The sequence below is a fragment of the Terrapene carolina genome, unplaced genomic scaffold (assembly GCF_002925995.2).
Source record: "Terrapene carolina triunguis isolate 2854851 unplaced genomic scaffold, T_m_triunguis-2.0 Scaffold58, whole genome shotgun sequence".
Classification (NCBI taxonomy): domain Eukaryota; kingdom Metazoa; phylum Chordata; order Testudines; family Emydidae; genus Terrapene; species Terrapene triunguis.
The window spans coordinates 21,512,963-21,537,278 of NW_020664409.1; the positions used below are offsets into that span (position 1 = coordinate 21,512,963).

Here is a 24,316-nt window from a genome sequence, read left to right on the forward strand (position 1 = left end):
GTGTGGAGGTGCAGGGCAGAAGGCTGGGTGTTGGGGGGAGGTCAGGGGAGAGGGCTGGGGTGTGTGTGGAGGTTCAGGGCAGAAGGCTGGGTGTTGGGGGAAGGTCAGGGCAGAGGGCTGGGGGCGGTGTGGAGGTGCAGGGCAGAAGGCTGGGATGCTCGGCTCGTGGGGGTGCTCCCAGCCCCCTGCCCTGAGCGGCTAATGGCAGGGGGCTGGGAGGGATATGCCCTGTTCCACCCCCTTCCCCAAGGCCCGTCCCTACCTCTCTCTGCCTCCTCTACGGAGCAGGGAGCACGCTCGGCTCTGCTCCGCTCCCCCTCCCCCTCGCAAGAGCCATTGCGGGCAGGGAGAGGGAGGGGGAGGAGGAGGGGCCGGAATGCACCACGCTTGGCCTTCCTACCCCCCTCCCCGCTCTCCCCTTGCATTTGCAGTAGAACCTCAGGAATGGAGGTTGTTCATAACTCTGAAATGTTTATAACTAAGAACAAACGTTATGGTTGTTCTTTCAAAAGTTTGCAACTGAACATTGACTTAATACTTAATACAGCTTTGAAACTTTACTATGCAGAAGAAAATGCTGATTTTTAACATCTTAATTTAAATGAAACAAGTACAGAAATGGTTTCCTTATTTTGTCAAATCTTTTTTTAAACTTTCCCTTTATTTTTTTTAGTAGTTTACATTTAACATAGTACTGTACTGTACAGTATTTGCTTTTTTCTTTTTCTTTTCTTTTCTTTTCTTTTTTGGCTCTGCTGCCTGATTGCATACCTCCGGTTCCAAATGAGGTGCATGGTTGACCGGTCAGTTCATAACTCTTATGTTCGTAACTCTGAGGTTCTCCTGTAGATACAAAATATTCACAGATATACATCTCAGATGAAGCTTTTGCCATCTGAATCATTTGAGGGAAAACAAAGGCTTTCATCTCTGTGTTGAAGGAACCAATATATTCTGCAAAATACTTCCCATCAATAAATGTTTTCCTTAACTTTTGAAGAATGAAGACTTCAGAGTGTTTATTAAATAAATCAGTTTCAACAAGGATATTTCTAGAATTCTTTGCGTGGGTTTAAACTAAAGATTTTTCTTTGCAAAGGGGGGGCGGGGTTAGGTTATAGCTCTGAAAACACGTCTTAAGGATCTCTCATCTTTTGAATATCCTTAATAAAGAACATCCTCACATTCTTTTACACAATCAGGTATCTCTCTAAAATGTAAACATCTTACAAAGTTTGTTTTCTTGAGATAACAATCATGTCTGTACTACATTGATGTCTTGCACAAGGGGGAGGTGTTCTGTTCTTTGAGATGACATGGTTTCTAGATTTACCACCTTCCGTTTATAATTTGACTCCTATCAAATATTCTATACAAAGAACTAGCTGAAGTAACTGACACTTATTTACTATGTTTTTAATGATGTATTTAAGAAAATACTTTAGAATGTTAAAGCAAAATAGGAGTTTTCAAGCTGCATCATGTACTCTATGTAAACATGCTTGGAGGTAATAAATATGGTTTCATGGCTAAGGAAGTGTCATCCTCTTCGACACTTGGTGCCTGTCACTGGTTCACAGAAAGAGATTTAGGATTTTCCTTAATTAACTTGAAATTTTCATTTCATTAAGTAATCAAAAGAAAGCATGTGAGCAATCATATTCTACTAGTAACAATTATTTTCACATATATGAATCTTTGTAAATTCAGCAAAGTCAAATGATTGTAATAACCTATAATTAGAAGAATAAATTATATTTCTATTTTTATCAATATTAACATCTTTGTGTACACGTAAATGGTGTTAAACAGTGACTTGGAATGTCTTTCTGTAAAATACGTTAGTCCCCCTGCTTCCCCACCATGGCCAGACTGACATCTATAACTTTCTGTGACAAGCCACTAGACTTAATGACATATTCTACAATTGTGGGGGGTTGTGAAAAGTAAATAGTTTTCATATGTGAGACCAACTTGTATTGCAAAACAACTAGTATGGTAACATTTCTTTAATAAATTTAAAAAATATACAGGAAAGAGAACAGATTTACACTTTTTAGCTATATTTTTTAAAAAAATTATTTTTGTAAACATTGGGGAAAAGTTAGAAATTTCACATTACAAAATAATGTCAGTTATTTACATAAAAACAATAGGAAGGAGCAGAAGTGCTATGAAATGGAAAGTGTTTTACAATATACATTAAATAATTTGAGGGTGTCTGCACACAGATTTTATTCAGAATTCTTTAGGCTTTTATTCAAGAGACATTGCCACTGCTAGTTTCCATGAACGTTTCCTCCAGATTGTTCTAGATAAAGTTGTTGCCATCCTCAATGGTATTCACTATGGTTGTCTGAATTTTGGAAAGGGTATGTGATAACTAGTTCAAGTCCCAACTCCTAAAACTTAATTTGCACACTTGCCCTGTTTCCCGTACCCTGTTTTTATTTCACTGCTTTTCTTGCCACTGTGCCAGTGTATTTTATCACTTTTTGAAAAGTGCATGGCCTAGTTTGGTGGTTAATAATGGTTTGTTTCATAGACTTGTTTCCAGTGGTGGAAGAACGTAATGCCTCTGATATCTGCAGGAAAACTATTTTGACTAAATGAGCAGATGTCCATATATCCACTCTGGTCACTCTGTTGATTAAAAATATATAAGACAGCAGTTTTCTATCAGTGACTGTGGTCTCCCTTTGTTGGATACCACAAGGAAGACTAAAGTGAATCCTCTTCAAAGTGTCTATTAATTGTTGATCTTCACTCTTGAGCTGTACTTCCATTATTTGACTTGGCAGCTTGAATTTAATAGATATATCCATGCTTTTTCTGTTATGTATTTGAGAAGTTAGCCTAAAAAAGCATAAAATTATGAATAAAACAAGTGGATTGTATGACATTTGTGCATCCACCTAACCTGACATTTTTCCTAATAGCGCTCGGGTTTATTTAAATCAAACAACCAAAATCAGAAAACATTTTTCCTTACTCGGTTGCTTAAAATGTGTTAATTGTTTTTAGCAGATGGTCTTGACAACTGTCAACTTAATTTTGAAATTTTAAATGGAAAAAACTACATTTTTTAAAGTTAGATACCTAGACTGACACATAGAAAGGAGCACACTTATCTTTTTTCATTTTAATCAGAAACATAAAATTATATCTTTTTTTTTTTATTTCACTATCTCTAACTGGCAAAGTAAAAATTTAAATATTCACTTACCATAAGATTAATAGTAGATTGAAATGAGACATTTCTGATGAGGATAATGAAAATCTTTTGCTTGCCTCGATGCTTTGCCTCCTCCCAAATGAAATAGTCTGTCTATGTATGCTTGTTTTGTCTTAGACTTGGAGGTTGGATTTCCCCAGAAACCTGCTTGAGGATGGAAACCAAAACTGAAACTTTACAAGTTTAAACTGCACTGGGTTAATCTTATCATTTGCTGCTGTCAGAACAGAAATAAAAAATTGTTGAAACATATAATTTTAGTACTAAGATGCCTTTTTTCAATGTGTGTTGATAAAGCACCAGAACACAGTGTAGACCAGATGAATGGGCACATGGAAATATATCCGTGAAATATTTTCAAAAACAACTTCTGATTTGTATAAAAAGAATGTTTAGACAAAAGTGTGAATGGTTAAAGAAATCCAAAATCAACTTCTTTAAAAGATAGATTTCTGTCTTGTGACAGGTTTACTTTTAATTACTTTACAATAAATTCTCATTATTGAATTCTAGATAGGGTAGCAACATACGCATTTCATATCTGCTTTAAAGTGTCATTTTTCATTATCCAGTAGGTATTCTCAAAAAAATCTAAACAATAAGTATCAGGGGTTAGATTTTCTTCAATTCCCTATGCAATTCTTTGAGTCTTCCTACCTCACAGAATAACAAGATAGGAAAACAAACAAGATACTCCTAAAATGCCCTCCCTATTAGGCTATATTTTACCTTAATCTAGTGTAAATAAAATATTATTTGTTGTAGGGGCCTATTCATAAAATGATTTTTGTTCCTTGTCCCATTTGGTTAAAAATAGGCTCTGGTGTGCCTTTGCCACAAAGCAAAAGAAAAACTTTAGAATTACAAGAACAGAAATAAAAGCAAAGCTAAAAAGTACTAGTTACTTAATGTCTACAGTTAAACCCAACTGTTCAAGGAGTTTCATGCAGATATTTGTGCCAAACATCAGTGGGTCTCTGCATAGGTGCTAGGGTCCATCTGCATGGAGCTCCTGTCACAGTTGACGGTCTTAGTAAATTTTACTCAAGCCATGATGTCTCATGTTTCTTAAAGAAAATACATTGATATAATAAAAGCAATTTTAATATAGAGGCCAGAAAGTTGTGCAATAGGACCATCACTTCATTTAAATCTGATTTATTGATTGATAAATGTGCCTAAATAATGATTATGATTTATTTGTATTACATTTACACCTATAGACCTCAGCTGAGATCAGGGTACCATTGTGCTAGGTGTGTTATACAAACATGAAGAAATAGTCCTTGCCCCAAAGAGCTCATAATCTAAATAGAGGTGATAAAGGATGAGAGGGGAAACACTCATCAAGTACAGCAGAAACCTATTTATCCAATCTAACTGGGACCAGGGCCAGATCAGATCATCAAAAATTCAGATAATCCGGAGAATGGAAAAGTGCAAGGCAGCAGCTCTATCTAGATGGAATAAATGGAATAAAGCCAACAGAGATATTGCCTGCTTCTGGACCTGTGTGCGCTGGTTATTAGTTAATACAGAGAGCTGGATAACGAAGGATTGGATAAACGGGGTTCTACTGTAGTAAAGTGAATTGTCCAGGGTCACATAACGGTTTAATGTCTGGGCCAGGAATAAACCCATACCTCCTGATTCCTAGTTTAGCATCCTGATCACTAGACCACACTACCCCCTCAATGAATTTGTAGTTCTGCTATAAACCCATTTGAGTGAGATAGTGGGCATAAAAGTATCATATATCCTCCTAGCTATTCATTTATTGGGTCCTCTGGAAAATGACAGTCCTAGAAGGGCTAATGTTTACTTGCTATTGTTTTATGAATTAAAACCTGTTCAATGTTTAAAACCCTTACGTTAATACTATTTAAGCTTAAAAAAAAAAGGAATTCAAAGTCTCAAGAGCAACTATTTGCTAGTAAAGAAATTCATTTTCCATAATGAATTCACTTTAAAAGTTTGTTATAATACTGTTATGCCATTGTTTTGTTTTGTTATCTGAACAAACAAGAAAGGAGGGAAGCATGTTTCAGCATAAAGAACTTTTGAGAGTTGGTATAGGAAATGAAGGGTGCTTCATTAACTCAAGAATGGGCTATTTTTAAAATTTCAAGTTAGCTGTACCCTTCACGCTATAACAAATATTTGATTAGTCATATCTGGAAGCATTAACCTCTTAATAGTTGACATTAGAGTTTCCCAATATGACTCATTCTATGTGATTGTATCCAAACATCTGTTGATCAGCTCAACGTGTGGTGGTGGTTGCATCTGCCGGCATACAGGACATTTTATTGTATTTTAAGTCCATATTAGGTTAACAGCTTTGTTTCCTTTTGTGTCCTTACTGCTTTATTCTGTAATTTCATTTCTAAATTTTAGAGGATGTTAACCATTCCTTTTTGCCAACTTGTTGCATCATAATTGTCTTTAAAAATCAACAGTATCGTGGATATATAAAAAAATAGATTTTGTGGTTTGAGAAAACAAAGTCTTTAAAAGTCACCAAAAATTGCCAGTTTTATTTGCAGCTAAAGTACTTAAAACATTAGAGTGAAGAAAATTCCATATTTACAATTTAATACACACAATCAGTGGTCTGCCTTTTGCTAGAACTTGTGTTGCTTTCCTTTTACTCTCCCTCTGGGCTTTTCTGAAGAATATGCTGTCAGTCATGCCCTTTCTAAACATTTGAGGAATGTATGAAATCACCAAACTTTTTTTTCCACTTAAGATTTTAACCCATATCTCCAGAAGTGGAAGGTAGAGTATTACCTTATACAGCCATATATTTCTGCTCTTACTGTCCATCCTAACCATTTAGCAATTTTCTTACTGCATTGTTGGTGTTAATATTCTCCATTTTTCTCAATTCTCTCACTTGGTAGAATATGAAGATGGTGATCTATCATCTTGGATAAACCGAGAGAGATTCCAAGGGTATCTTAATGTAGATGGGTTTACACTCTATGAACTTGGAGATACAGGTAAGATGCTCCCACCTTCAAGTTATTTACAATATTTACTGAAGCCACAAACAAAATGGAATAAAAAATGATTTTTAAGCCTCCAAAAGAAATTACATTCAGATTTAAGGCTCATACTTCCCAGTTGATTTAGTATACTAAAAATTTCATGTGGACCTCAGTACATATACTGTAATATCTAATCACATTTGGGCTGAGTTAAATCAAATTTCATCCTTCTAGAAAGATCATAGAAAGCATGCATGATTCCTGACTAAACTCTGCAGGAAATCTGGATGTGTTGCTCTTTATTTTAGGAAAAACTGCATTTAGGATCTAATCCAAACCCATTGAAGTCAGTGTAAGTCTTTCCTTTGTCTTCAATGGACTTTGGATGAAGCGCTTATTTTTAGCTCCAAAATACACACAGTACAGTGTTGCCAATTCTGTACTGTTCAGCGAAACTGAGTAGACTACAAGGTTGAGATTAGACTAAACTATGTTTCATTGGTGTTGTGTAGATTACCCTTCAAGAGCCTTGTGAACATGTATGTATGTATGTATGTATGGGAGTTTTGTGATGTATATTTAAGGAGCATTACAAACCTGATTGGCTCAATTGTGTTGAGTTGTGTGGGGGTCAGATAGGAGAAAAAATAATGGGTATTCATGGAGGTACTTTTTTCAAATAAAAATGTATTTGGTTTGTGGAATTTCAGTTGAGAAGAATAATCTGTTATCCTATACATCTGAGAGGTACAGGATTACAGCTAGTGTTTAAAATAGATACATGAGTGTAGTTTAACATCTACAATGTAAATTTTCAGTGGTAACTGTAGATACCAAACTTAAGATGGCTTGAAGGAGCCTGATTTTCAGAAAGTGAAAATCAACCCCCTTTTAAGATCTCTCAAGTGGAACACCCAAAATCACTATCTTCCTCTGAAAATTTAGGCATCTCCTTTATACACCAAAACACTGACTTTTTTCAAATTCAAGAAGGTAAAATGTCCACTAATTTTAGATCATTATGAATGTGTATAGCAGTTTCTGTATATAAATAGAAATGTATAAAAGTGCCGGCACATCTTTTAAGTATAGTTTCAGTTCCATCATCAGTATTAGCAAATCCTATTGGTTATAACAGTGATTATTTTGGGAAATAGTAAAAGACATTAGTGGACTTTGTCAATGCGATAAAGAATACATATCTACAAGTTGTGTCCAATATTTTTATGAAGGAATATCTTGCCCACAATGAGACTTGTGAATTCATCCACACTTCTCTAGAAACCTCAAAAGCACTTGAGAGAAGTGTTCTCTAATAAAGAGGCTTTGAGATGTTAATATGTTAAGGTCTAAAGGGAACAAGGGTAAGCAGGTTTGGGGTGGGAGCATGGAAGGTGTTGGGAGACAGTCCCCACCCCCATCACATTTTTAGTCCTTCTCCCAACCTCAGAGAAATCCCTCTGCAACTGCACCATGGAGAGGAAGTTGCATTATCTCTTTTCTCATTCTCAGAACCCTTCAAGGATTCCCTGAACAAGAGAATATTGACATTGTCAATATTATCCATCTTATGTGGGTTCTCCCTCTACATGAATCTCCTTGCCTGGGGTGCAGTTCAGGGGCAGCAGCAATCAGTCGGGACGTATTGGACCTTTGGAGGCTGGGGTTGATAAGCAGCACTATGTTGTTTGCCTAGATCTTGAGATTTTAGGTGGCCAATCCACTGCTCATTCCACTGTGGGAAAACTCTACTTTCCTAACACAGGGGGAGGAGTGACTTGAAGAAAATTCAGTCAAAACTTGAGGCATTTCTTACTCCCTTTGCTGAGTTTGCCCAACATAGCAGATAATTTGACCTAAATATAAACAATCCAATGGTGCTTCAAAATTTACACGAACTAATCCGAGCAAAGACCGGTACATTCAGATATTTGGTCTCCATTACATTCTACATGATTATTGAATAAATCTGTGCGCAGGGTCATTTGAAAGTGAAGTTCTTCTGACAGTGGACTACGAACCATATAAGAAGCTATTTTTCTGACCTGGTGGCACAGCCAAGAATTCAAATAAAATTCTAACATTTCTTCATGTAAGTTGTAAAGAATAATACTCAAAGTTTTTAATTAAACAAATCAAGTCACAACAGCGGTTAATGAATTGATACAAATAACGTTTTGAACTTTTAAAATGGCAGAGCTCTGGTGGTTGCAGTACCCATGTATACTAACTTTGTGGAGTTGTGAACAGACACACTGGAACAAACTTAATTTCCCCTCTTTATTTTTTCCCATAGTCATGTTAATCTGGCATTCAGACACATTTAATTTATTTTCAATAGATTAGTACAAACTGTATGTAATCAGATGTTTGTATAGCTTCTTTGGGACAGTTGAGAAGGGATCTTTGTACACCCCCAATTTGGGTAATTGTTTTCAAAACTGAATGGCTCTATGATCTGAGAGTTGGAGAATGTGAGGTGGTAATAATAATAAAACAAAATAAGAAGATTCCCTTGCAAGAGCAATATGATGAATTTAGATATGTTATTCCGTATTTTAGGAAAACTTGTGGCTATTGCGATTATTGATGACAAAAACTCTTCAGCTGAGCATACCAGGTACAGTATTATTGACACTCACTGTGAAAAGTAAAGAATTTGTGCTGGTTTGGATATTAGAATGGCAACAAGCTTTATCTTTACTAGTTTATCTCATATTGGAAAGGAATATTCAAATTCTTGAAGCTGTTTTAAATGTTCACAAAGTGAGAGTTGAACTGCTCTGATATTTGCACATTTTCTGAAAGTGCTAGACTAACCGAAGACCTGATTCTGTAGACCTTACTCAATGAGTGGCCCCACTGAGGCATATATGACTACTTGATTTATTAAGAGCTACAGGAAATACCATAATCCTCCCCAATTGTGCACAGGCAATTAAAAAAGGTTAATTGTGCATTCATTTATGTAGATTTGAAATGCAAATATAGGATTTTGCAGGTTCAACTGCAGGTGAAAATTGGGCCTTTTATAAGAAGTATCTTGGCAGTACAGAGTCCAGGATCCTGTGATCTTCATGCAAATAAGATGTTACGATTGTATTAAATTAAATTTTAAATATTTAAAAGTTAGAAAAGAAAGCTAGAGGTCACCCAATTATGATGTTGCTTTTGATTTTTAAAAACATGTTTTTAAAGATTGATCTTCAACTCTGTACTGATAGTCACATATTTAAAAAGAGATCAGTAAGTTTAGTCATTTGTACCATTAAAATAAAGTGTTGGTGATCCATTTGAAGGACTGCCTTTTATCCAGCTGGGTAATAATTTGCTAAGGAAATTGAGGACTCGTCACCCTTTAGGCACCCATGACTTTTTCAGGAGTCACTCATTTATTAAAAATGATTATGTTCTTACATTCTTTTTGTGCTAAATTGTAACATTTATTGGGATTTTCTTGGAGGTTGTTATGGTACATTTGCTGGTGGCAGTAGAGATAATTTAATTATGTCTTGTCCAATGAAGATAGCGTTTTAATAGGTACTTTATTCAGTTTGTGAGGAAGGTGAATTTTCTTAGTGAGAAAGGAGAGTCACTATTTTCCTTTGCTGTGTAGATAGCATTCACTCCTTATTCAAAGAGCTAAATGATTATTTATTTGAACCTTGTAAATCCAAAGTTTACTCTATTATAGTTGTAACAGTTTTTTTTAATAGGCTAAAGTCTGTTATTCAAGAAGTCGCTAAAGATTACAGAGACCATTTTCACAGGTATGTGTATATGGTACTATGGTAGCATAGCTTTTATTCCCTGCCCTATATGCCCTTCATTTAATGTAGTGTTTCTCACCTTTTGAGGTTGGCAGTCCCTTATATTGAAGTCAAAAATTTTATCATCTTACATTTCCTGTATAATTTGTTTGTGTCTTTTGAGAGGTTGACAGAATACTTCACCTTGAAGAGTAAAGGTGTGTGAGGTGTAGGGGAGCGAGATTTTCTTTGCTTTAGATTGTAATTGCCCTAATTGCGTTTTGTCACCCCCGATTGAGAAATACTGATTTAATGGATCGTTAATCATTGCATTCTCATCTCAGGAGTGCAAACTATGCAACATAAATGTTATGAACTGCAATGTTTTCCTGGCAATACTTTCACCATAATTAATCTATTAGTTTGCCAAAATCAAGTATGATTCTTGTCAGTCAACTGAAACTTAGTTTGAGATTTTTTAAAAAGCCTTAAGGGAAAAAAAGAGACCTCCTTGCAAGCATTTATTTATAAATTATTTTTTAGTTACTAAATTTGATTGCACCACTTTTTCTCCGTATCTGATCTTCCTGCTGCCATGATGGTTCCACGGGTGTCTATGTGAAACCATAGCCTATGTAATCCAGAAACAAAGAATGTGCTTGTTCACTTCTATTCTGTTCTTTTCTCCCATTGGCAGACTTAAATTTTTTTTTAAGCCAGGTGAACATGTAGTGAGTGTATCAGACAAAAAAATAAGGTACAAAGAGTAGTGACTGAGGATGGTGATGTGTGTGGGCTGTTTTGTAAGTTAGGAGGTTAGTCATAAGAACATAAGAACGACCATACTGGATCAGACCAGAGGTTCATCTAGCCCAGTATCCTGTCTTCCGACAGTGGCCAATGCCAGGTGCCCCAGAGGGAATGAACAGAACAGGTAATCGTCAAACGATCCATCCCCTGTCTGGCAAACAGAAGCTAGGGACACCATCCTTGCCCATCCTGGCTAATAGCCATTGATAGACTTATCCTCCATGAATTTATCTAGTTCTTTTTTGAACCCTATTACAGTCTTGGCCTTCACAACATCCTCTGGCAAGGAGTTCCACAGGTTGACTGTGTGTTGTGTGAAAAAAAAACTTCCTTTTGTTTGTTTTAAACCTGCTGCCTATTAATTTCATTTGGTGACCCCTAGGTTCTTGTGTTTTGAGAAGGAGTACATAACACTTCCTTATTTACTTTTGTCACATCAGTCATGATTTTATAGACCTCTATCATATCCCCTCCCTTAGTTGTCTTTCTTCCAAGCTGAAAAGTCCCAGTCTTATTAATCTCTCCTCATATGGCAGCCATTCCATACTTTTACATCTTTATAGTAATACATGAATGTGAAGACTGTAGCAGTTGCTGCTCCCCTACGTAGTTTTTCAATGTTTATTAGAGAAATATTTTATGAAGAATATTTTTGACTCATGTAGTCTATAATTTTCATTTCTTTAATGTACAATTGATTGGCTTTCCTTCTTGTTTCTTTGTATCTTCCGTAGGAACTTCCAATTTGGCCATATGGACGGTAACGACTATATTAATAGCTTACTAATGGAGTAAGTAAATTCTGACTTGAATATTCTCCATTCTCTGTGCTTGTACTACATATGCTACTGGTTTGAAGAAGCCCTCTGCTGATGCCGCTTCTGCACTCCTCAGTCACTCAAGCTATCAGACTAAAAAGATTTGAAGAGATTTATTTTCTCCCATGTATTTATAACTTTACTTACTAGAAGAGAAGCATCAACATTTTTCTCTTGGCCAACTTCTAGTCTTGAATTCCAAGTCCTCTTCTGCCTATTTTACTACAACTACAGTAAATTAAAACCTTATGTACATCTTTAAGTAGCAAATATACCATTAGGACAGTGCTGCCTGGTGAGGCTTACTTTTTAAAAATAATTTTGTTGTACTACTACAAATTTTATTAGAAGTTAACATATTTCCCAAATGTTATGCAGTTCAAAAGAAACAGTGAAATAATAGAAATAATTCAAGTCATTGACAAGAAAGATAGCTGAATTGACATGATCTATTTATGTTCATTGGTCATTTCATTAGAAGGTATATGTATGAGTGCGAATTTATGGATTTTTTTTCTCTGTACTGTTGCACTTTTTATGGTTGTTGCTTTCTTTGGGTGACTTGAATTTCATGTTTGTCTCTCTTCTGGAAAAGAAGTGACTAGCAAAATAAAATGATTGTACATCATTGCCTGAAATGTGAGGCATATGGTTAGCCAAGGCTCCCCATGCTCTCATTTTTAGACTTAATGTTAATTTAGGATTATAGAGTGGGAGCACCCTTAATTCTCAGTGGAGCCCCGATGGAGATTATAGCTGCTTTGCATCAAGGCTTGTTGGTACCCTGGTGAAGATTCCATCAACCTCAAGAACCTCAGCCAAGGTAGACCTTTGGTGAATTTGGCACAGTTCTGATAAATAGTGCCTTTTACATAATTCAGACTACAGCTTCTTCTTCTTTTTTTTTTTTTTAAAGTATGTCTGTGGTGTGGGGCAGGAGACATAAAGCTGAGTTTAAATAACAACCAGCATTATAGGAGTTAGGGATTGAGATGAAATGAAATATTACATAGCAGGCTTCAATTACTGGGATATAATAAATATTGTTCACTACTTGAATTCAGGAATTAAAATTAATGCAGTTTTTCTGATGTCCACCCTTACAACTCTCCTTACTGTGGTCCTGATTGATTGATTGATTGATTATTGGGTGTAAAAGAATATTAAGGCGGGAGGGATCAACATGGGATGTCTGGGGCAGGAGGGGCTGTTGTGCTGGGCAAGCATAACCGACTACATCGCGCATTTCTTCCTGGGAGTGTTCTTCATGCACTTGGGAGGGAAGTAAGGTCAGTCAGCTTCAGCAGGAGGGAAGAAAGAGATCAAGAGCCCTATCAACCTTTCTCTGCTCCCCTGAATGTTCTTTTCAAGTATCTGTATTATTTGGTTGAGTGTTAGTGCCCAGTGCTGTTCTGAGACAGGTTCATGTGTAGGTTCACGTGCCTGCCAATCTCTAGGGACATCTGATCCTTCTTCCTTCCTAAGTATTTACAAGGGATGGAGTAGCATGACCCATGTTAATGCAGAATTTAGGAATGCCCTCTGACTTCCACTAGCTCTGGGAAACCATGACAGGGCTCCCTCACCCTACAGTGGCAGTCACCACACTCACTTCTGCTGCCCACCTTTTGTTGCTGTCTATTGTGTGTCCTGCAGGCTCTCCTTCACAGTTTACTCTGTTTGTGGACTCCCCTTCCCCCCATGACCTTTAGTGCACCTTTCCCTCCCTCTGCCCCCATAACACTAAAAATAACCAGCACTTTTTTAGTTACTCTAATAATGGGTAATTATTAATCAAGGCCCTCACTTTTGTAGTCGAGGATGAGGAAAGTTTAATTGCAACTGCCCTGTAAAAGTGCCCTATCTGTATAAGTTCCAGTATGGAAAGTTGTTATGTTGTTACGTTTGAGACTTTTTTACACTGAAATATGTATATATTTCAAAGTTGTGAATCTCCACCATAAACTACAATGTTTTTCTACATTATATAAGTGATAAAGATAGAATATTTATGACACTTTAAGAACTGGCACCAGGGCACTTTACTTTTAGTTCAGTCTGTTTTCCACCAGATGGCAGCAACTGAAAGTCAGTAGAACAATGTAAAAATGTAAGATACTACTTTCTGGTCCACGTAACCTGCTGTTTTATACTACTGTGGAAACATTTAGAAACATCTTTACATTCTTCACAAAGGATAGCATGTTTGTATAATGCTTGAAAAATCACTTTTTTTCCAGGGGTGGGAGATTGTTATAGTATTTTTATGCTTTATGTTAGGATTAGGTGTATCAACTTGAATTGCACTATGATCGTTAGGGAGTTATACTGGTTAGCAGTCTGTCTCCTTTAAAAAATGGTTGGATTGATTTTTGTCAGAATCTTACCAGCTTGGGACGATATCATTTTTTTTTTTTTAGTAGGAAGAATACTACGTAGTGTGCTGATTGTGGGTGTTCAGCACCTCTGAGAGTTTCCATTGACTTCAGTGGGAGCTCTAAGTGCTCAACAACACTGAAAGTCAAAACATCTTTTAGAGTACCTTTTTTTTTTTAATTGCTCAGCTTTTGGCAAAATGGGAGCCTATCTGGTTATTTATATATTTGTATATTTTTATATATAAAAGGTGACTTATTACTGTAGTACATACGATTGAGTTTCTTTGGACAAGATAATTTTTAGTCCCTGGATGGTTTATATGCTGTACAGGTATCTCAATCAGTCCTGTAGTACTACACTTAAATTGCTTAATGTTAATTGCTTCCCCACACCCTGGCTGGCTAACCACAACGTCATGATTTAAAGGGAGTGTGATCCAGTTCTTCTGCCAACATGTTGTTTGACACATCAGGTTTTGGAATAGAGAAGTACTAAAACAAGGAAAAATTGGAAAGGGTTTGTTGGGAGGCCTTAAAAACCTGATGGAGCAGGGGAGCAATAGATAACTCTTAAAAAAATTATTCTCCCCCCCCCCCCCCAAAAAAAAAGGCGTGGGGGAGTGGTGGGTATATTAGGTTTTTCCTCCAGCTTATTTTCCTGATGGGGACAGACTTTTGTAGATTTTTTTCAAAAGACAGTATAAAAAGGAGTGCCGGTAAAATAAATAAATAAATCAGTTAAATGGAAAATTAAATGTTCCTAGTCTAAAGTACAATTTTAAGCTTCAGTGTAACAGTAGCAAGAGTTGTAAGTGTTGTGTGGGTAGAAAGCGGACTTTCTTTTTTTTTTATTCTGTTTTTGTTTTTTCCTTCACAATTCTTTGTGTGGGGGATAATTTGCAACTTGGCACTCTGCACAACTAACTACATTATATTTTGTTGCTGGGCTCCTGTTGCGTACACCTCTTGATGCACTTAACAAACAAAAAGAGTACCCAGTAGAGAAAAGGAATCTCTGGGGAAAGCCATATTTAGAAATTATCACATGCTGCAAGCAGCAGAGCTCTCCAAGAGTTGAAATACTTCAAATTCTTGCTATATATGTCTTCTTCATTGGCATTTTTGTAACAGGTTTTAGCTTTTTAGCATATCATCATGCTTTACACTTGAAAGTTGGAAGAGCATGGACACGTGCCATATGCCTTCTGTGGAATTCAGTTTGCTGGCCGTCCAGAAAATTCCACTGTTTTAGGGTTGAACTTTTAAACTTCTAGTTAACATTTTTGATTAACCTCCAAAATTTTATAATTATTCTACTGTCATGCCCAAAACACTCATATGTCAAAATGTAAATTTATAATATTCAGGGAATCTCTTTATATTGGAGAGAATTCATAATTGCTTCCTTCCTAGTTTTTTAAAGGAAAGTATTGAATTAGCATTTGCTCTTTTAACTAATTTTTTAGTCTTATTGTAGAATCACTAATTACAACTCCATAGTGAAGGTTGACCTCATCAATGTTAAAGTAGAATATGCCCCAAATGTGTGGAATGTATGACAGTCAGCTATGCCAACCTGTTGATACAAGGAGCATCTGAGGTTGCCGTTAAGATTTTGTGCTACAGTATGAGTTTGATGAAATCGGAATATGTATTGCTTTTCAGAGTCTTTTGGAGTCGGAGTGAAAGCCTTATAACATGAGAGAGTGTTATTGACAGTGTTTATAGTCAATGTAAAAGTGGCAAGGAAGTAGGAGACTTTTTCCTTAACTTACTATTTTTTTGCTTTTCAAGTTTTGAGTTGAGGTGTGTTTTGGTGTAACAATAAATGTCTCTAATTAAAGGTTCCGTGTATTTGTTAAATCATAATGACAAAGTAACATGAATAGTTTGAAGCCTTTAACAGGCATCTGTAGTTCACCTCTTGTGTCTAGGATAAATATAATTACATTGTTGATATGTGACATTTTAAAAAGTTTAACAGAGCTCCTACTCTCCTGGTCAAGCAAAAGCTCATGTATATGGGCTTAAATTGTGTTCCCCAGTTAAAGAACACTTAGTCATGCATATAGTTAAGTGCTTTTTTGAACTGGGGCCATAATGCTTTTGAAACACAAGGCTGTCTACTATATGAGAGCTCAACTAATTGGTTATGTCTGCTGTAGCATTTTGCAGAATAGCTACTGCTTAACACAAGAATGTCCTAAACTCATGAGGTATACAAGTATTGAAACACACGTCAGATCTGTGGAATTAAAAGTAAGCTTTTCCCCTTTTTGTTTATATTGTATGTATTTGGTTCAAAAATCTGATTTTTCCAGTACGGCATTCATGGAGTCAGGTCATGCATGCAGTATAAGAACACATATAGAATAGCATAGACTTCAATAGCCTCATCAAAATATTGATGCTAAGGAGTACATTATTTTTAAATTGGGTCAGTAAAACAACTCTTTCACCTGTACCATAAAGATAGTGGTGGTTTTGTCTGAATGACTTGAGGTGGATATCTCAGGATGGGCACATAAAATTTACTTTCCTTTTCTCTGTATAGTTCTTTAGCAGAACATTTAATATTGCACTTCCTGTTAAATGCTCTGAAAATTCTTAGTTTATATTGTTTCTTTGAGTTTCTTATCTGTTTGACTTAACATTTTCAGTGACTTGACAATCCCCACTGTTGTCGTATTGAACACTTCCAACCAACAGTATTTTCTACCAGATAGACGCATTGAGAGTACCGAAGACCTGGTTCAGTTCATTAATAACATCTTAGATGGTACAGTCGAAGTAAGTATCCCACTTTGATCTGTTTTTTTTTTTTTTTAATCAACTGTTAGCTTTTATTCCCTGTACAGTTAAAAGCAGAAAAATTCATTTGGCCACTTTTAATTGTAATGCAGATAAGTGTGCATTACTTGTCTGGTTCTCCTTAGTGTATTCTCATTATATATCCACATTCCTAAATTGTGCATGTGTCCTTGGCACTGCTTTGTATACCCCTGAAAAAGCAGTTACTGTTGGATTTACATATATTCCCTCCCAGATCTGAACTTTAGGCGTATGTTTATTTAATAAGCTGTGGCCACTACTCCTCTTTAGGTCATCCTTACTTTCCTGTGTCATGTTTACTTAGAATTGTAGTTTGATGTTTTCTAATTCGAAATATGTAATTCTTAGACTCCATTCCCATGGAAAATTTCAATTTTGTGGAAACTATTTTCCATCAGAAAATCATTCCAACAGAAAATTTCTGACCAGCTCTAATTACAGGCCCTATCTTGGTGGCTATCAGATGTTGAGTTCAGGGGAGCAGACTGCCAATCTCTATTTAAATAGCTGTCATCAGACCCAACTTGTTCAATGGTTGTTAATGTTAGTTTCCACTCTTGTGAAATTCACTGATAATACTCAGAGGAAGAAGAGGTTACTTCTTAGACTGCTACACATAGATTCATGCTCTCTACCTTCCTTTCCACTTCTTCAGAGTTTCTTTTGCAAATTGATTTAGTGGAAGGAACCAGGGGGTGAAGTCTGGGCATCTCAACTTCTTATAACGTTATACTCAAGGTTTAAATCCTTGAGCAAGCATGCATATGGCCTATAAGCATGAACGATGATCAATCTTCCAGAGGGGGAATGAAAAGTGAGTGGCTGTGTATTGATAAGTTAGTTGAACTGGTAAGTAATCAATATCAGTATGTGGTAGAGGAGATGGTGAAGAATACCAGTACTGCTGCAGCAGTTGACCCTGTTAAGTTAAAGCAAAATGATCTTTGAGTGAAGAGAGAATGTCAGTCTTTCAAGAGATTATTGAAACATCTACTTTTGGAAGAACTTGAAAAATGACTGAGCATCATGAGATACAAGAATGTCAACCCCTAATATCTGTTCTTTTCCAAGGGAAAAACAGGTACTGGGAAAGCCTTTTGGAGTGACTAAAGGTTGCATAAATTAGGGAGGCAAATGAAACATAAAATGTGAACTTATTATAAAATGTAACTGAACAGCACTGATTATTTTGATACCTGTTTCCTTCGAAATTTTAGGCACAAGGTGGTGATGGGTTTCTGCAACGAATCAAGAGAATAATTTATGATGCCAAGTCTACTGTAATGGTAAGTAAAACCCCACATGCAGTTGGAATACAAAGTACAATAGCATCATATTTTCAAGTTCAAAAAGACTTGTATGCCTTTTAAAAAAAGAGTCAAAAATACCTGTACTTAAAAGTCACTGAATATATTCCCAGTAATTATACACATTCTGGATTTTAAAAAAAAAAATACCCTCAAACGATAAAAGAAAATTCTATAAATTGTTTTGAAATATATTTTACAGAGTACTGAAATGTTGAATATTTGGTGTCAGAAATATGATGGACAGTTTCCTTTTTGTTGTCAATTAAAATGAATAAGGTCAAGTTAAAAGGCATAGCACTGGAGGATTCAAAAGCTATTCAAAAGCTTTGTTTCTGACACTTCTGGAACCCATTTACTGACAGTTATGGAACCTACCTACACTGAAAAATGTTATTGTCAGTCCATTCAGTTAAGGCATAATGGGAGAAAATACTATACTTAGTAACGTTTTAAAGGTGTATTTTAGGTTACTAGTCTTATTTTTTGCTTAGGAAAGTTCCAGATGAGGTACTGAATATCTGTTGTGTAAATGTATGCATGTTGGGAGAGGTTTCCCTTCTTTTTATAGGTCAATTAAGGTTAACAGACTGTGGTGGAAAGATTTGGCTAAAACCATTTTCCCCCCACTGCAGACAAGCAAGAAAATCTTATAATAAATTAAACACAAAAAACTACATTAAAAGAACATATTAAGGTTGCGAAGTTAAGCACTTAAAAGTTAGGAAATATCAGTATTAAAGTTGCCTCTGAGAGACTTTAATTCATCCCTCTTATGCGTACACCTCAGGATACTGTCTTTAATTACATGATCAAATACTATTTTTTTCCCCCAGAGGAACCCTGATTCAGTGCACAGCATGGACTGCGCTCACTTAATTAGCAGCTATTCAGTATTTTGTTTTTGTTTTTTTTCCTGTTCAATGTCCCCTCTTCCCCCCCAGCCATATTTACTGCATATTATTTGCACCCTGCTCTGAAGACAAATTATTAATTTTTGCATAGGCTTTTATATGGTGCTCATCACTACAGTTTTTGAGTGTTTCACAAACTTTAATTACTCTGTCTTCCCAACACCCCTGTGAGATACTCTCAGACTTTAAGATAAGAAGGGAAGATCATGATCATCGTCTGACTTCTTGCACATCATCTGACTCAGCCACCCACTGCTGTAATAGACCATAACCGCTGAGTTATTGATGTCTTTAAATCACTATTTAAAGACTTCAAGTTATGGAGAATCCACCATTTACTCTATTGACCTGTGCCCCATGCTGCAGAGGAAAGCAAAAACCCCAAAGAGTCTCTGCCAATCTGACCTGGGGGGGCAGGGAGGGGAGGATTCCTTCCCGACCCCAAATATGGTGATCAGTTAAACCTTGAGCATGTCAGCGAGATCCACTACCCAGACACCTGTGAAAGAATTCACGGTAATAATTCAGAGCCCTCCTTTAGTGTCCCATCTCTGGCCGTTGGACATATTTACTAACAGCCTGAGATGGCTGTTGGACATATTTACTAACAGCCTGAGATGGGTCACTTGTTATCGTAGGTAGTCTCATCATACGAATCTGTCCATAAACTTATCAAGCTCAGTCTTGAAGCCAGTTAGGTTTTTTGCTCCCTCCCCTGCTCCTCTTTGATTGCTGTTCCAGAACTTCACTCCTCTGATGTTTTGAAACCTTCATCTAATTTCAAGCCTAAACTTGTTGATAGCCATTTTATATCCATTTGTTCTTGTGCCCACATTGGCTCTTAATTTAAATAACTCCTCTCACCGTTTTACAGATGGGGGACTGAGGCACAGAGAGATTAAGGTCAAAACTATCCACTAGTTTAGAGTGCCTGATTTAAGACACCTGGGACCTGATTTCCAGAGTATTTAAAATTATGTAGCACTTCATATGTTCCAAACACAGCCTTCACCAAGTTCAGTTGCAGCTGAGAGTGCTCCGCACTTCTTCAGATCATACCAAACATCTCAAGTCCGATATCTCTAAAATTAGAAACACTCAATTAGTGCCCACCCATGAAAAGTTGGTTTAAATTACTTGCCTAGCATAAAATAGGAAGTCTGTGTCAGAGGCAGGGATAGAATCCAGTTCTCAAAAGCAACATTCAATGGCCTAAACCATGAGACCATCCTTTTTCTTCCTCTCCCCTGCTTCATTTACTGCATAACTTCCAACGTTGGAAAAAAACTAACTGGGAGCGTGCTCGAGCATGCTTAGTGAGGATGGAATCTTTGAGATGTTATTTGTTAAACTCTAGCAAGTCTCTACTGAGCTTGTACTAACTGAGGTAGGCTTACAACTTGGCCAAATGTGGACAGATTTTCCTGGCGATGTTAAAAGACCATCTCTGCACAAAGGCCATCTACTTGCCAAATATCTAGTCCCTGCTCTAAAGCCTGGGGCACTAGAGCTTTCCAAAGAAAAGATTGCCAGAATTCTTTTAACACATAAAAATGTTACTTTCCCTAGCCTCATTCTCAGAAATATCTGAACTGTTTTGGATAAAATTTATATATCTGTATCTCTCTTTATATATAATGTATATATTTTCAATGCCAAGTGTCTGTCTCAGGCTGATTGTGTGTGTGTGTGTGTGTGTGTGTGTGTGTGTGTGTGTGTGTGTAAAAGTAATATATAAAAATCAGCATACACCTGGCTTTGAAAATTTCAGCCCCAAACAATTAAAGTTTGGCAAAGTAAATAAAGACAGGGTCATTTAACGGGAAGTGTCAGGCAACTTTAGTATTAGGTGCTACTACTGGTACATTTCAAACTTCAGTGTGTTTTTAAGGTCTCAATATTTAACTCAGCAATTTCTCATGCCTCTGTTCAAATTACAAAATACATAGTTCTTATACTACTTTTCAGCTTCCCAGCGAAACCGTTTCTCTTCAGGTTCAAAGATTTTCACAAGTTAAAAACAGCATTGGCATAATGGCTCTTACACCTTTTCCAAGAAAACTGGTTTCATCTATTAGGGTTTTTAGAAATAAATATAGTGAAACTTGTAAGAAATGCTGTAAGGTATCTTAAATATCCCCTAAAGTGCTTTTGACTTCAAATTATATTTCAACAGTCTGTATTCAAGAGTTCTCCACTTCTGGGCTGCTTTCTCTTTGGTCTGCCACTGGGTGTCATCAGCATCATGTGTTATGGAATCTGCACAGTTGACAGCTTTGGAGGTGTAGAGGAAAATGAGACATCTAAAAAGGAAACTGGAGATAGGGAACTTACAGATGAAGGCAGTGAGGAAGAACAAGAGCAGGAAAACAAAGAAAAATCTGCAGAAATTTCAGATGGAGAACATGGACAGAAACATATATTTGATAAGAAAAAAGACTAGGTTGCCTAGTTTAAAGGATTCTGTAGAATTTCAAAATAGCCTTATTTATTGAAGTCAGTCATTTAATGATGATCTTCACAGAAGAGGACCTTTTGTCTGTATTTTGCTAGTTTTGACTTGCATGTATTCAAATCTTCTTATCAAATACGGTCGGGGGAAGGGTGGGGACCTGAACGCTTTCTTAATTATTTTTGATTAACATTTTATTATTCTGAGTGTTGTCTCTGAAGATTAATGCTCCTAAACTGTTTGTTCACAGGCAACAATCAGGTAAAATATGCTATAGCCCTTGCTACACATGATAATCTAGTAACGTTGTGGCTGACATATATCAGGATCATCTTTTTATATGATCATCTTTTCCAGAAGTGGAAAAATTGCAGGAAAGCTTAGAATGAAATAGGTAAATCTTACAGACCCTTTGAAATTATGATGGCTAAAGATGGCTTGGGCTTTCCATAAAGACACTTTTATATTAGCTTCTGCACATTATTTTGAAAGAAATACCTTTTTTATGTTTTAAAGTTAAAGATAATTTGTTATTAATTACAGAAATGCTTTGTTATGTGGCAGTACTAAAATCAATTACTGGCAGTTTTCCACAGAACTTGTGTTAAATGCAAGACCTAAGAGAGAGTTATTTATTAAAATAGTTCCTTACTAACTAATATTTTAAACAAGAAAAAATTGTTTGGCGACTGCATTATAAAGAAGTTTTGTCATGGGAAAGTCAGTCCTTGATTGGGCTTTACAAGTAAAACTTACTATTTTTTCCCTAGTGTAAATTATCTACAGATTCTGAAAAATCTGGGTGAAGCTTGATGGTGGAAGAATAAATATAAGCATCCTCAGACAGCTAATCCTCTCATACAGATCTGTAATGACAGGCTTTAACCCAAATACCTTTTCAAAACTTTTTTTGAATGGTTTATGATTCACAATAATCTTAGGCTATGTCTACACTGGAAGAGTTTTTTCACCAAGAGCTTAAGGAAAACCGCTGTTGTGTGTTCACCTTGTCTTCCACTGGCGGGATAGCATGCTCACACTTGCGGCACTTGCATCGCCAGTGAGAGCAGTGCAGTGTTGGTAGCTATCCCACAGTGCAGTTCTCCCCCTTCTGCCACTAGGTCTTGTGGGAAGGCGGAGAGGATCGCGGCGCAATATGGGTCAGGGTTCAATGCCCCGTGATACACTGCTTTCTGTCCCAGCATTCCATGTGCTTCCGTCTTCAGTTCGCGGCATTTTTCAATGCACCTTGTTTTCTGCTTTTCCCGCCACATCTATCTGCAGGAATGGATTCTGCACTGCTCTCCACTCCTCTGCTAGCTCTCATTAGCACGTCGCGAGTGGCAGTGGAGTTATAACAGCAGTGGCAGTCACAATTGCCTGACGTGGTGTCCGACATGCAAAGCAGCAACATTAGATTGTTTTTGACATTCACAGAGGAACTGAACAGAGTGGAACATCACTTTTGGGCTCGGGCAGCTAGCACAGAGTGGTGGGATCGCATCGTTATGCAAATCTGAGATGACGAACAGTGGCTGCAGAACTTTCGGATGCCCTGGAACTGTGGGCTGAGCTCGCCCCAGCCCTGCCACGCAAGGACTCCCGAGTGAGAGCTGCCCTCTCAGTGGAGAAGCGCATGGCAATCGCAGTGTGGAAACTGGTGACTCGGGAACCAGTTTGGAATGGGGAAGTCGACTGTTGTGCCTGTGTTAATGTAAGTGTGCAAGGCCATTAATCGCATCCTGCTGTGAAAGACCGTGACTCTTGGCAGTGTGCATGAAATTGTGGATGGTGTTGCAGAAATGGGTTTCCCTAACCATTGAGGGAAGATAGATGGCACGCATATTCCAATTCTGGCACCAGACCACTTTGTGATCAATCAGAAGGGATACTTCTCCATGGTTTTTCAGGCATTTTTGGATCACCGTTGGCGTTTCACTGACATTAACGCGGAGTGGTCCAGAAAGATGCCTGACGCATGTATATTTAAGAACACTGGCCTGTACAAAAAGCTGCAAGCAGGGACTTACTTTCCAGACCAGAATATCACCGTAGGGGAAGTCAGAATGCCCTTAGTGATCCTGGAAGACCCAGCATACCCCTTAATGCCATGGCTTATGAAGCCGTACATGGGAAACCTAGATAGCAGCGAGGAGCAGTTCAACAGGCTGAGTAGGGGCAGAATGACCGCAACAGGCTGAGTAGGGGCAGAATGACCATTGAATGTGTGTTTGGCCAATTAAAGACGCACTGGCGATGCCTATATGGCAGGTTAGACCTGAATGAGGAAAATATTCCCATGGTTATAGCTGCTTGTTGTTCGCTGCATAATATTTGTGAAGGGAAGGGCGAACGGTTTACTCAGGGGTGAACTGCCAAAGCAGAATGCCTGACTGCTGATTTTGAGCAGCCAGATACCAGGGCTGTTATGGCGTGCAACAAGAATCAGGGATGCCTTGAGGCAACACTTCGAAGATGAAAACCAGTAATTTTGTTGCTATGCTTGGGACTGCAATGATTAATTACATTTCATATGCTAGCAAGCAGTTGTGATTAAGACCTAGGATTCAATGTAAGAATCATAGAATATCAGGGTTGGAAGGGACCTCAGGAGGTCACCTAGTCCAACCCCCTGCTCAAAGCAGGACCAATCCCCTGTAGTTAGTAAGGAACTAATAAAAGTGCCTGTTGACTTGCAGGTGCCATGAGGTATCATACCTTGCATAGAAACAAATAAAGAGTGCTTATAATTCAAAAACCTTTGCTTTTATTGCCAAATAAACCACAACACCATATGGACACACATACACAGGCACATGGGGGGGAGGGGG

At 37.2% G+C, this 24,316-nt stretch overlaps 1 protein-coding gene across 1 annotated transcript in view; it reads left to right on the top strand.

The window, feature by feature from the left end:
• TMX3 (thioredoxin related transmembrane protein 3) overlaps positions 1 to 21,954 on the top strand; it is a 66,521-nt gene extending 44,567 nt beyond the window's left edge. Inside the window, exons 11-17 of the mRNA XM_029914115.1 lie at positions 6,139 to 6,237; positions 8,788 to 8,845; positions 9,942 to 9,995; positions 11,519 to 11,575; positions 16,641 to 16,770; positions 18,030 to 18,098; positions 21,210 to 21,954. Coding sequence (XP_029769975.1) covers positions 6,139 to 6,237; positions 8,788 to 8,845; positions 9,942 to 9,995; positions 11,519 to 11,575; positions 16,641 to 16,770; positions 18,030 to 18,098; positions 21,210 to 21,476 — 734 coding nt within the window. The 3' untranslated portion in view covers positions 21,477 to 21,954. The remainder of the gene's footprint in view (positions 1 to 6,138; positions 6,238 to 8,787; positions 8,846 to 9,941; positions 9,996 to 11,518; positions 11,576 to 16,640; positions 16,771 to 18,029; positions 18,099 to 21,209) is intronic.
• Positions 21,955 to 24,316: the final 2,362 nt, after the last annotated feature.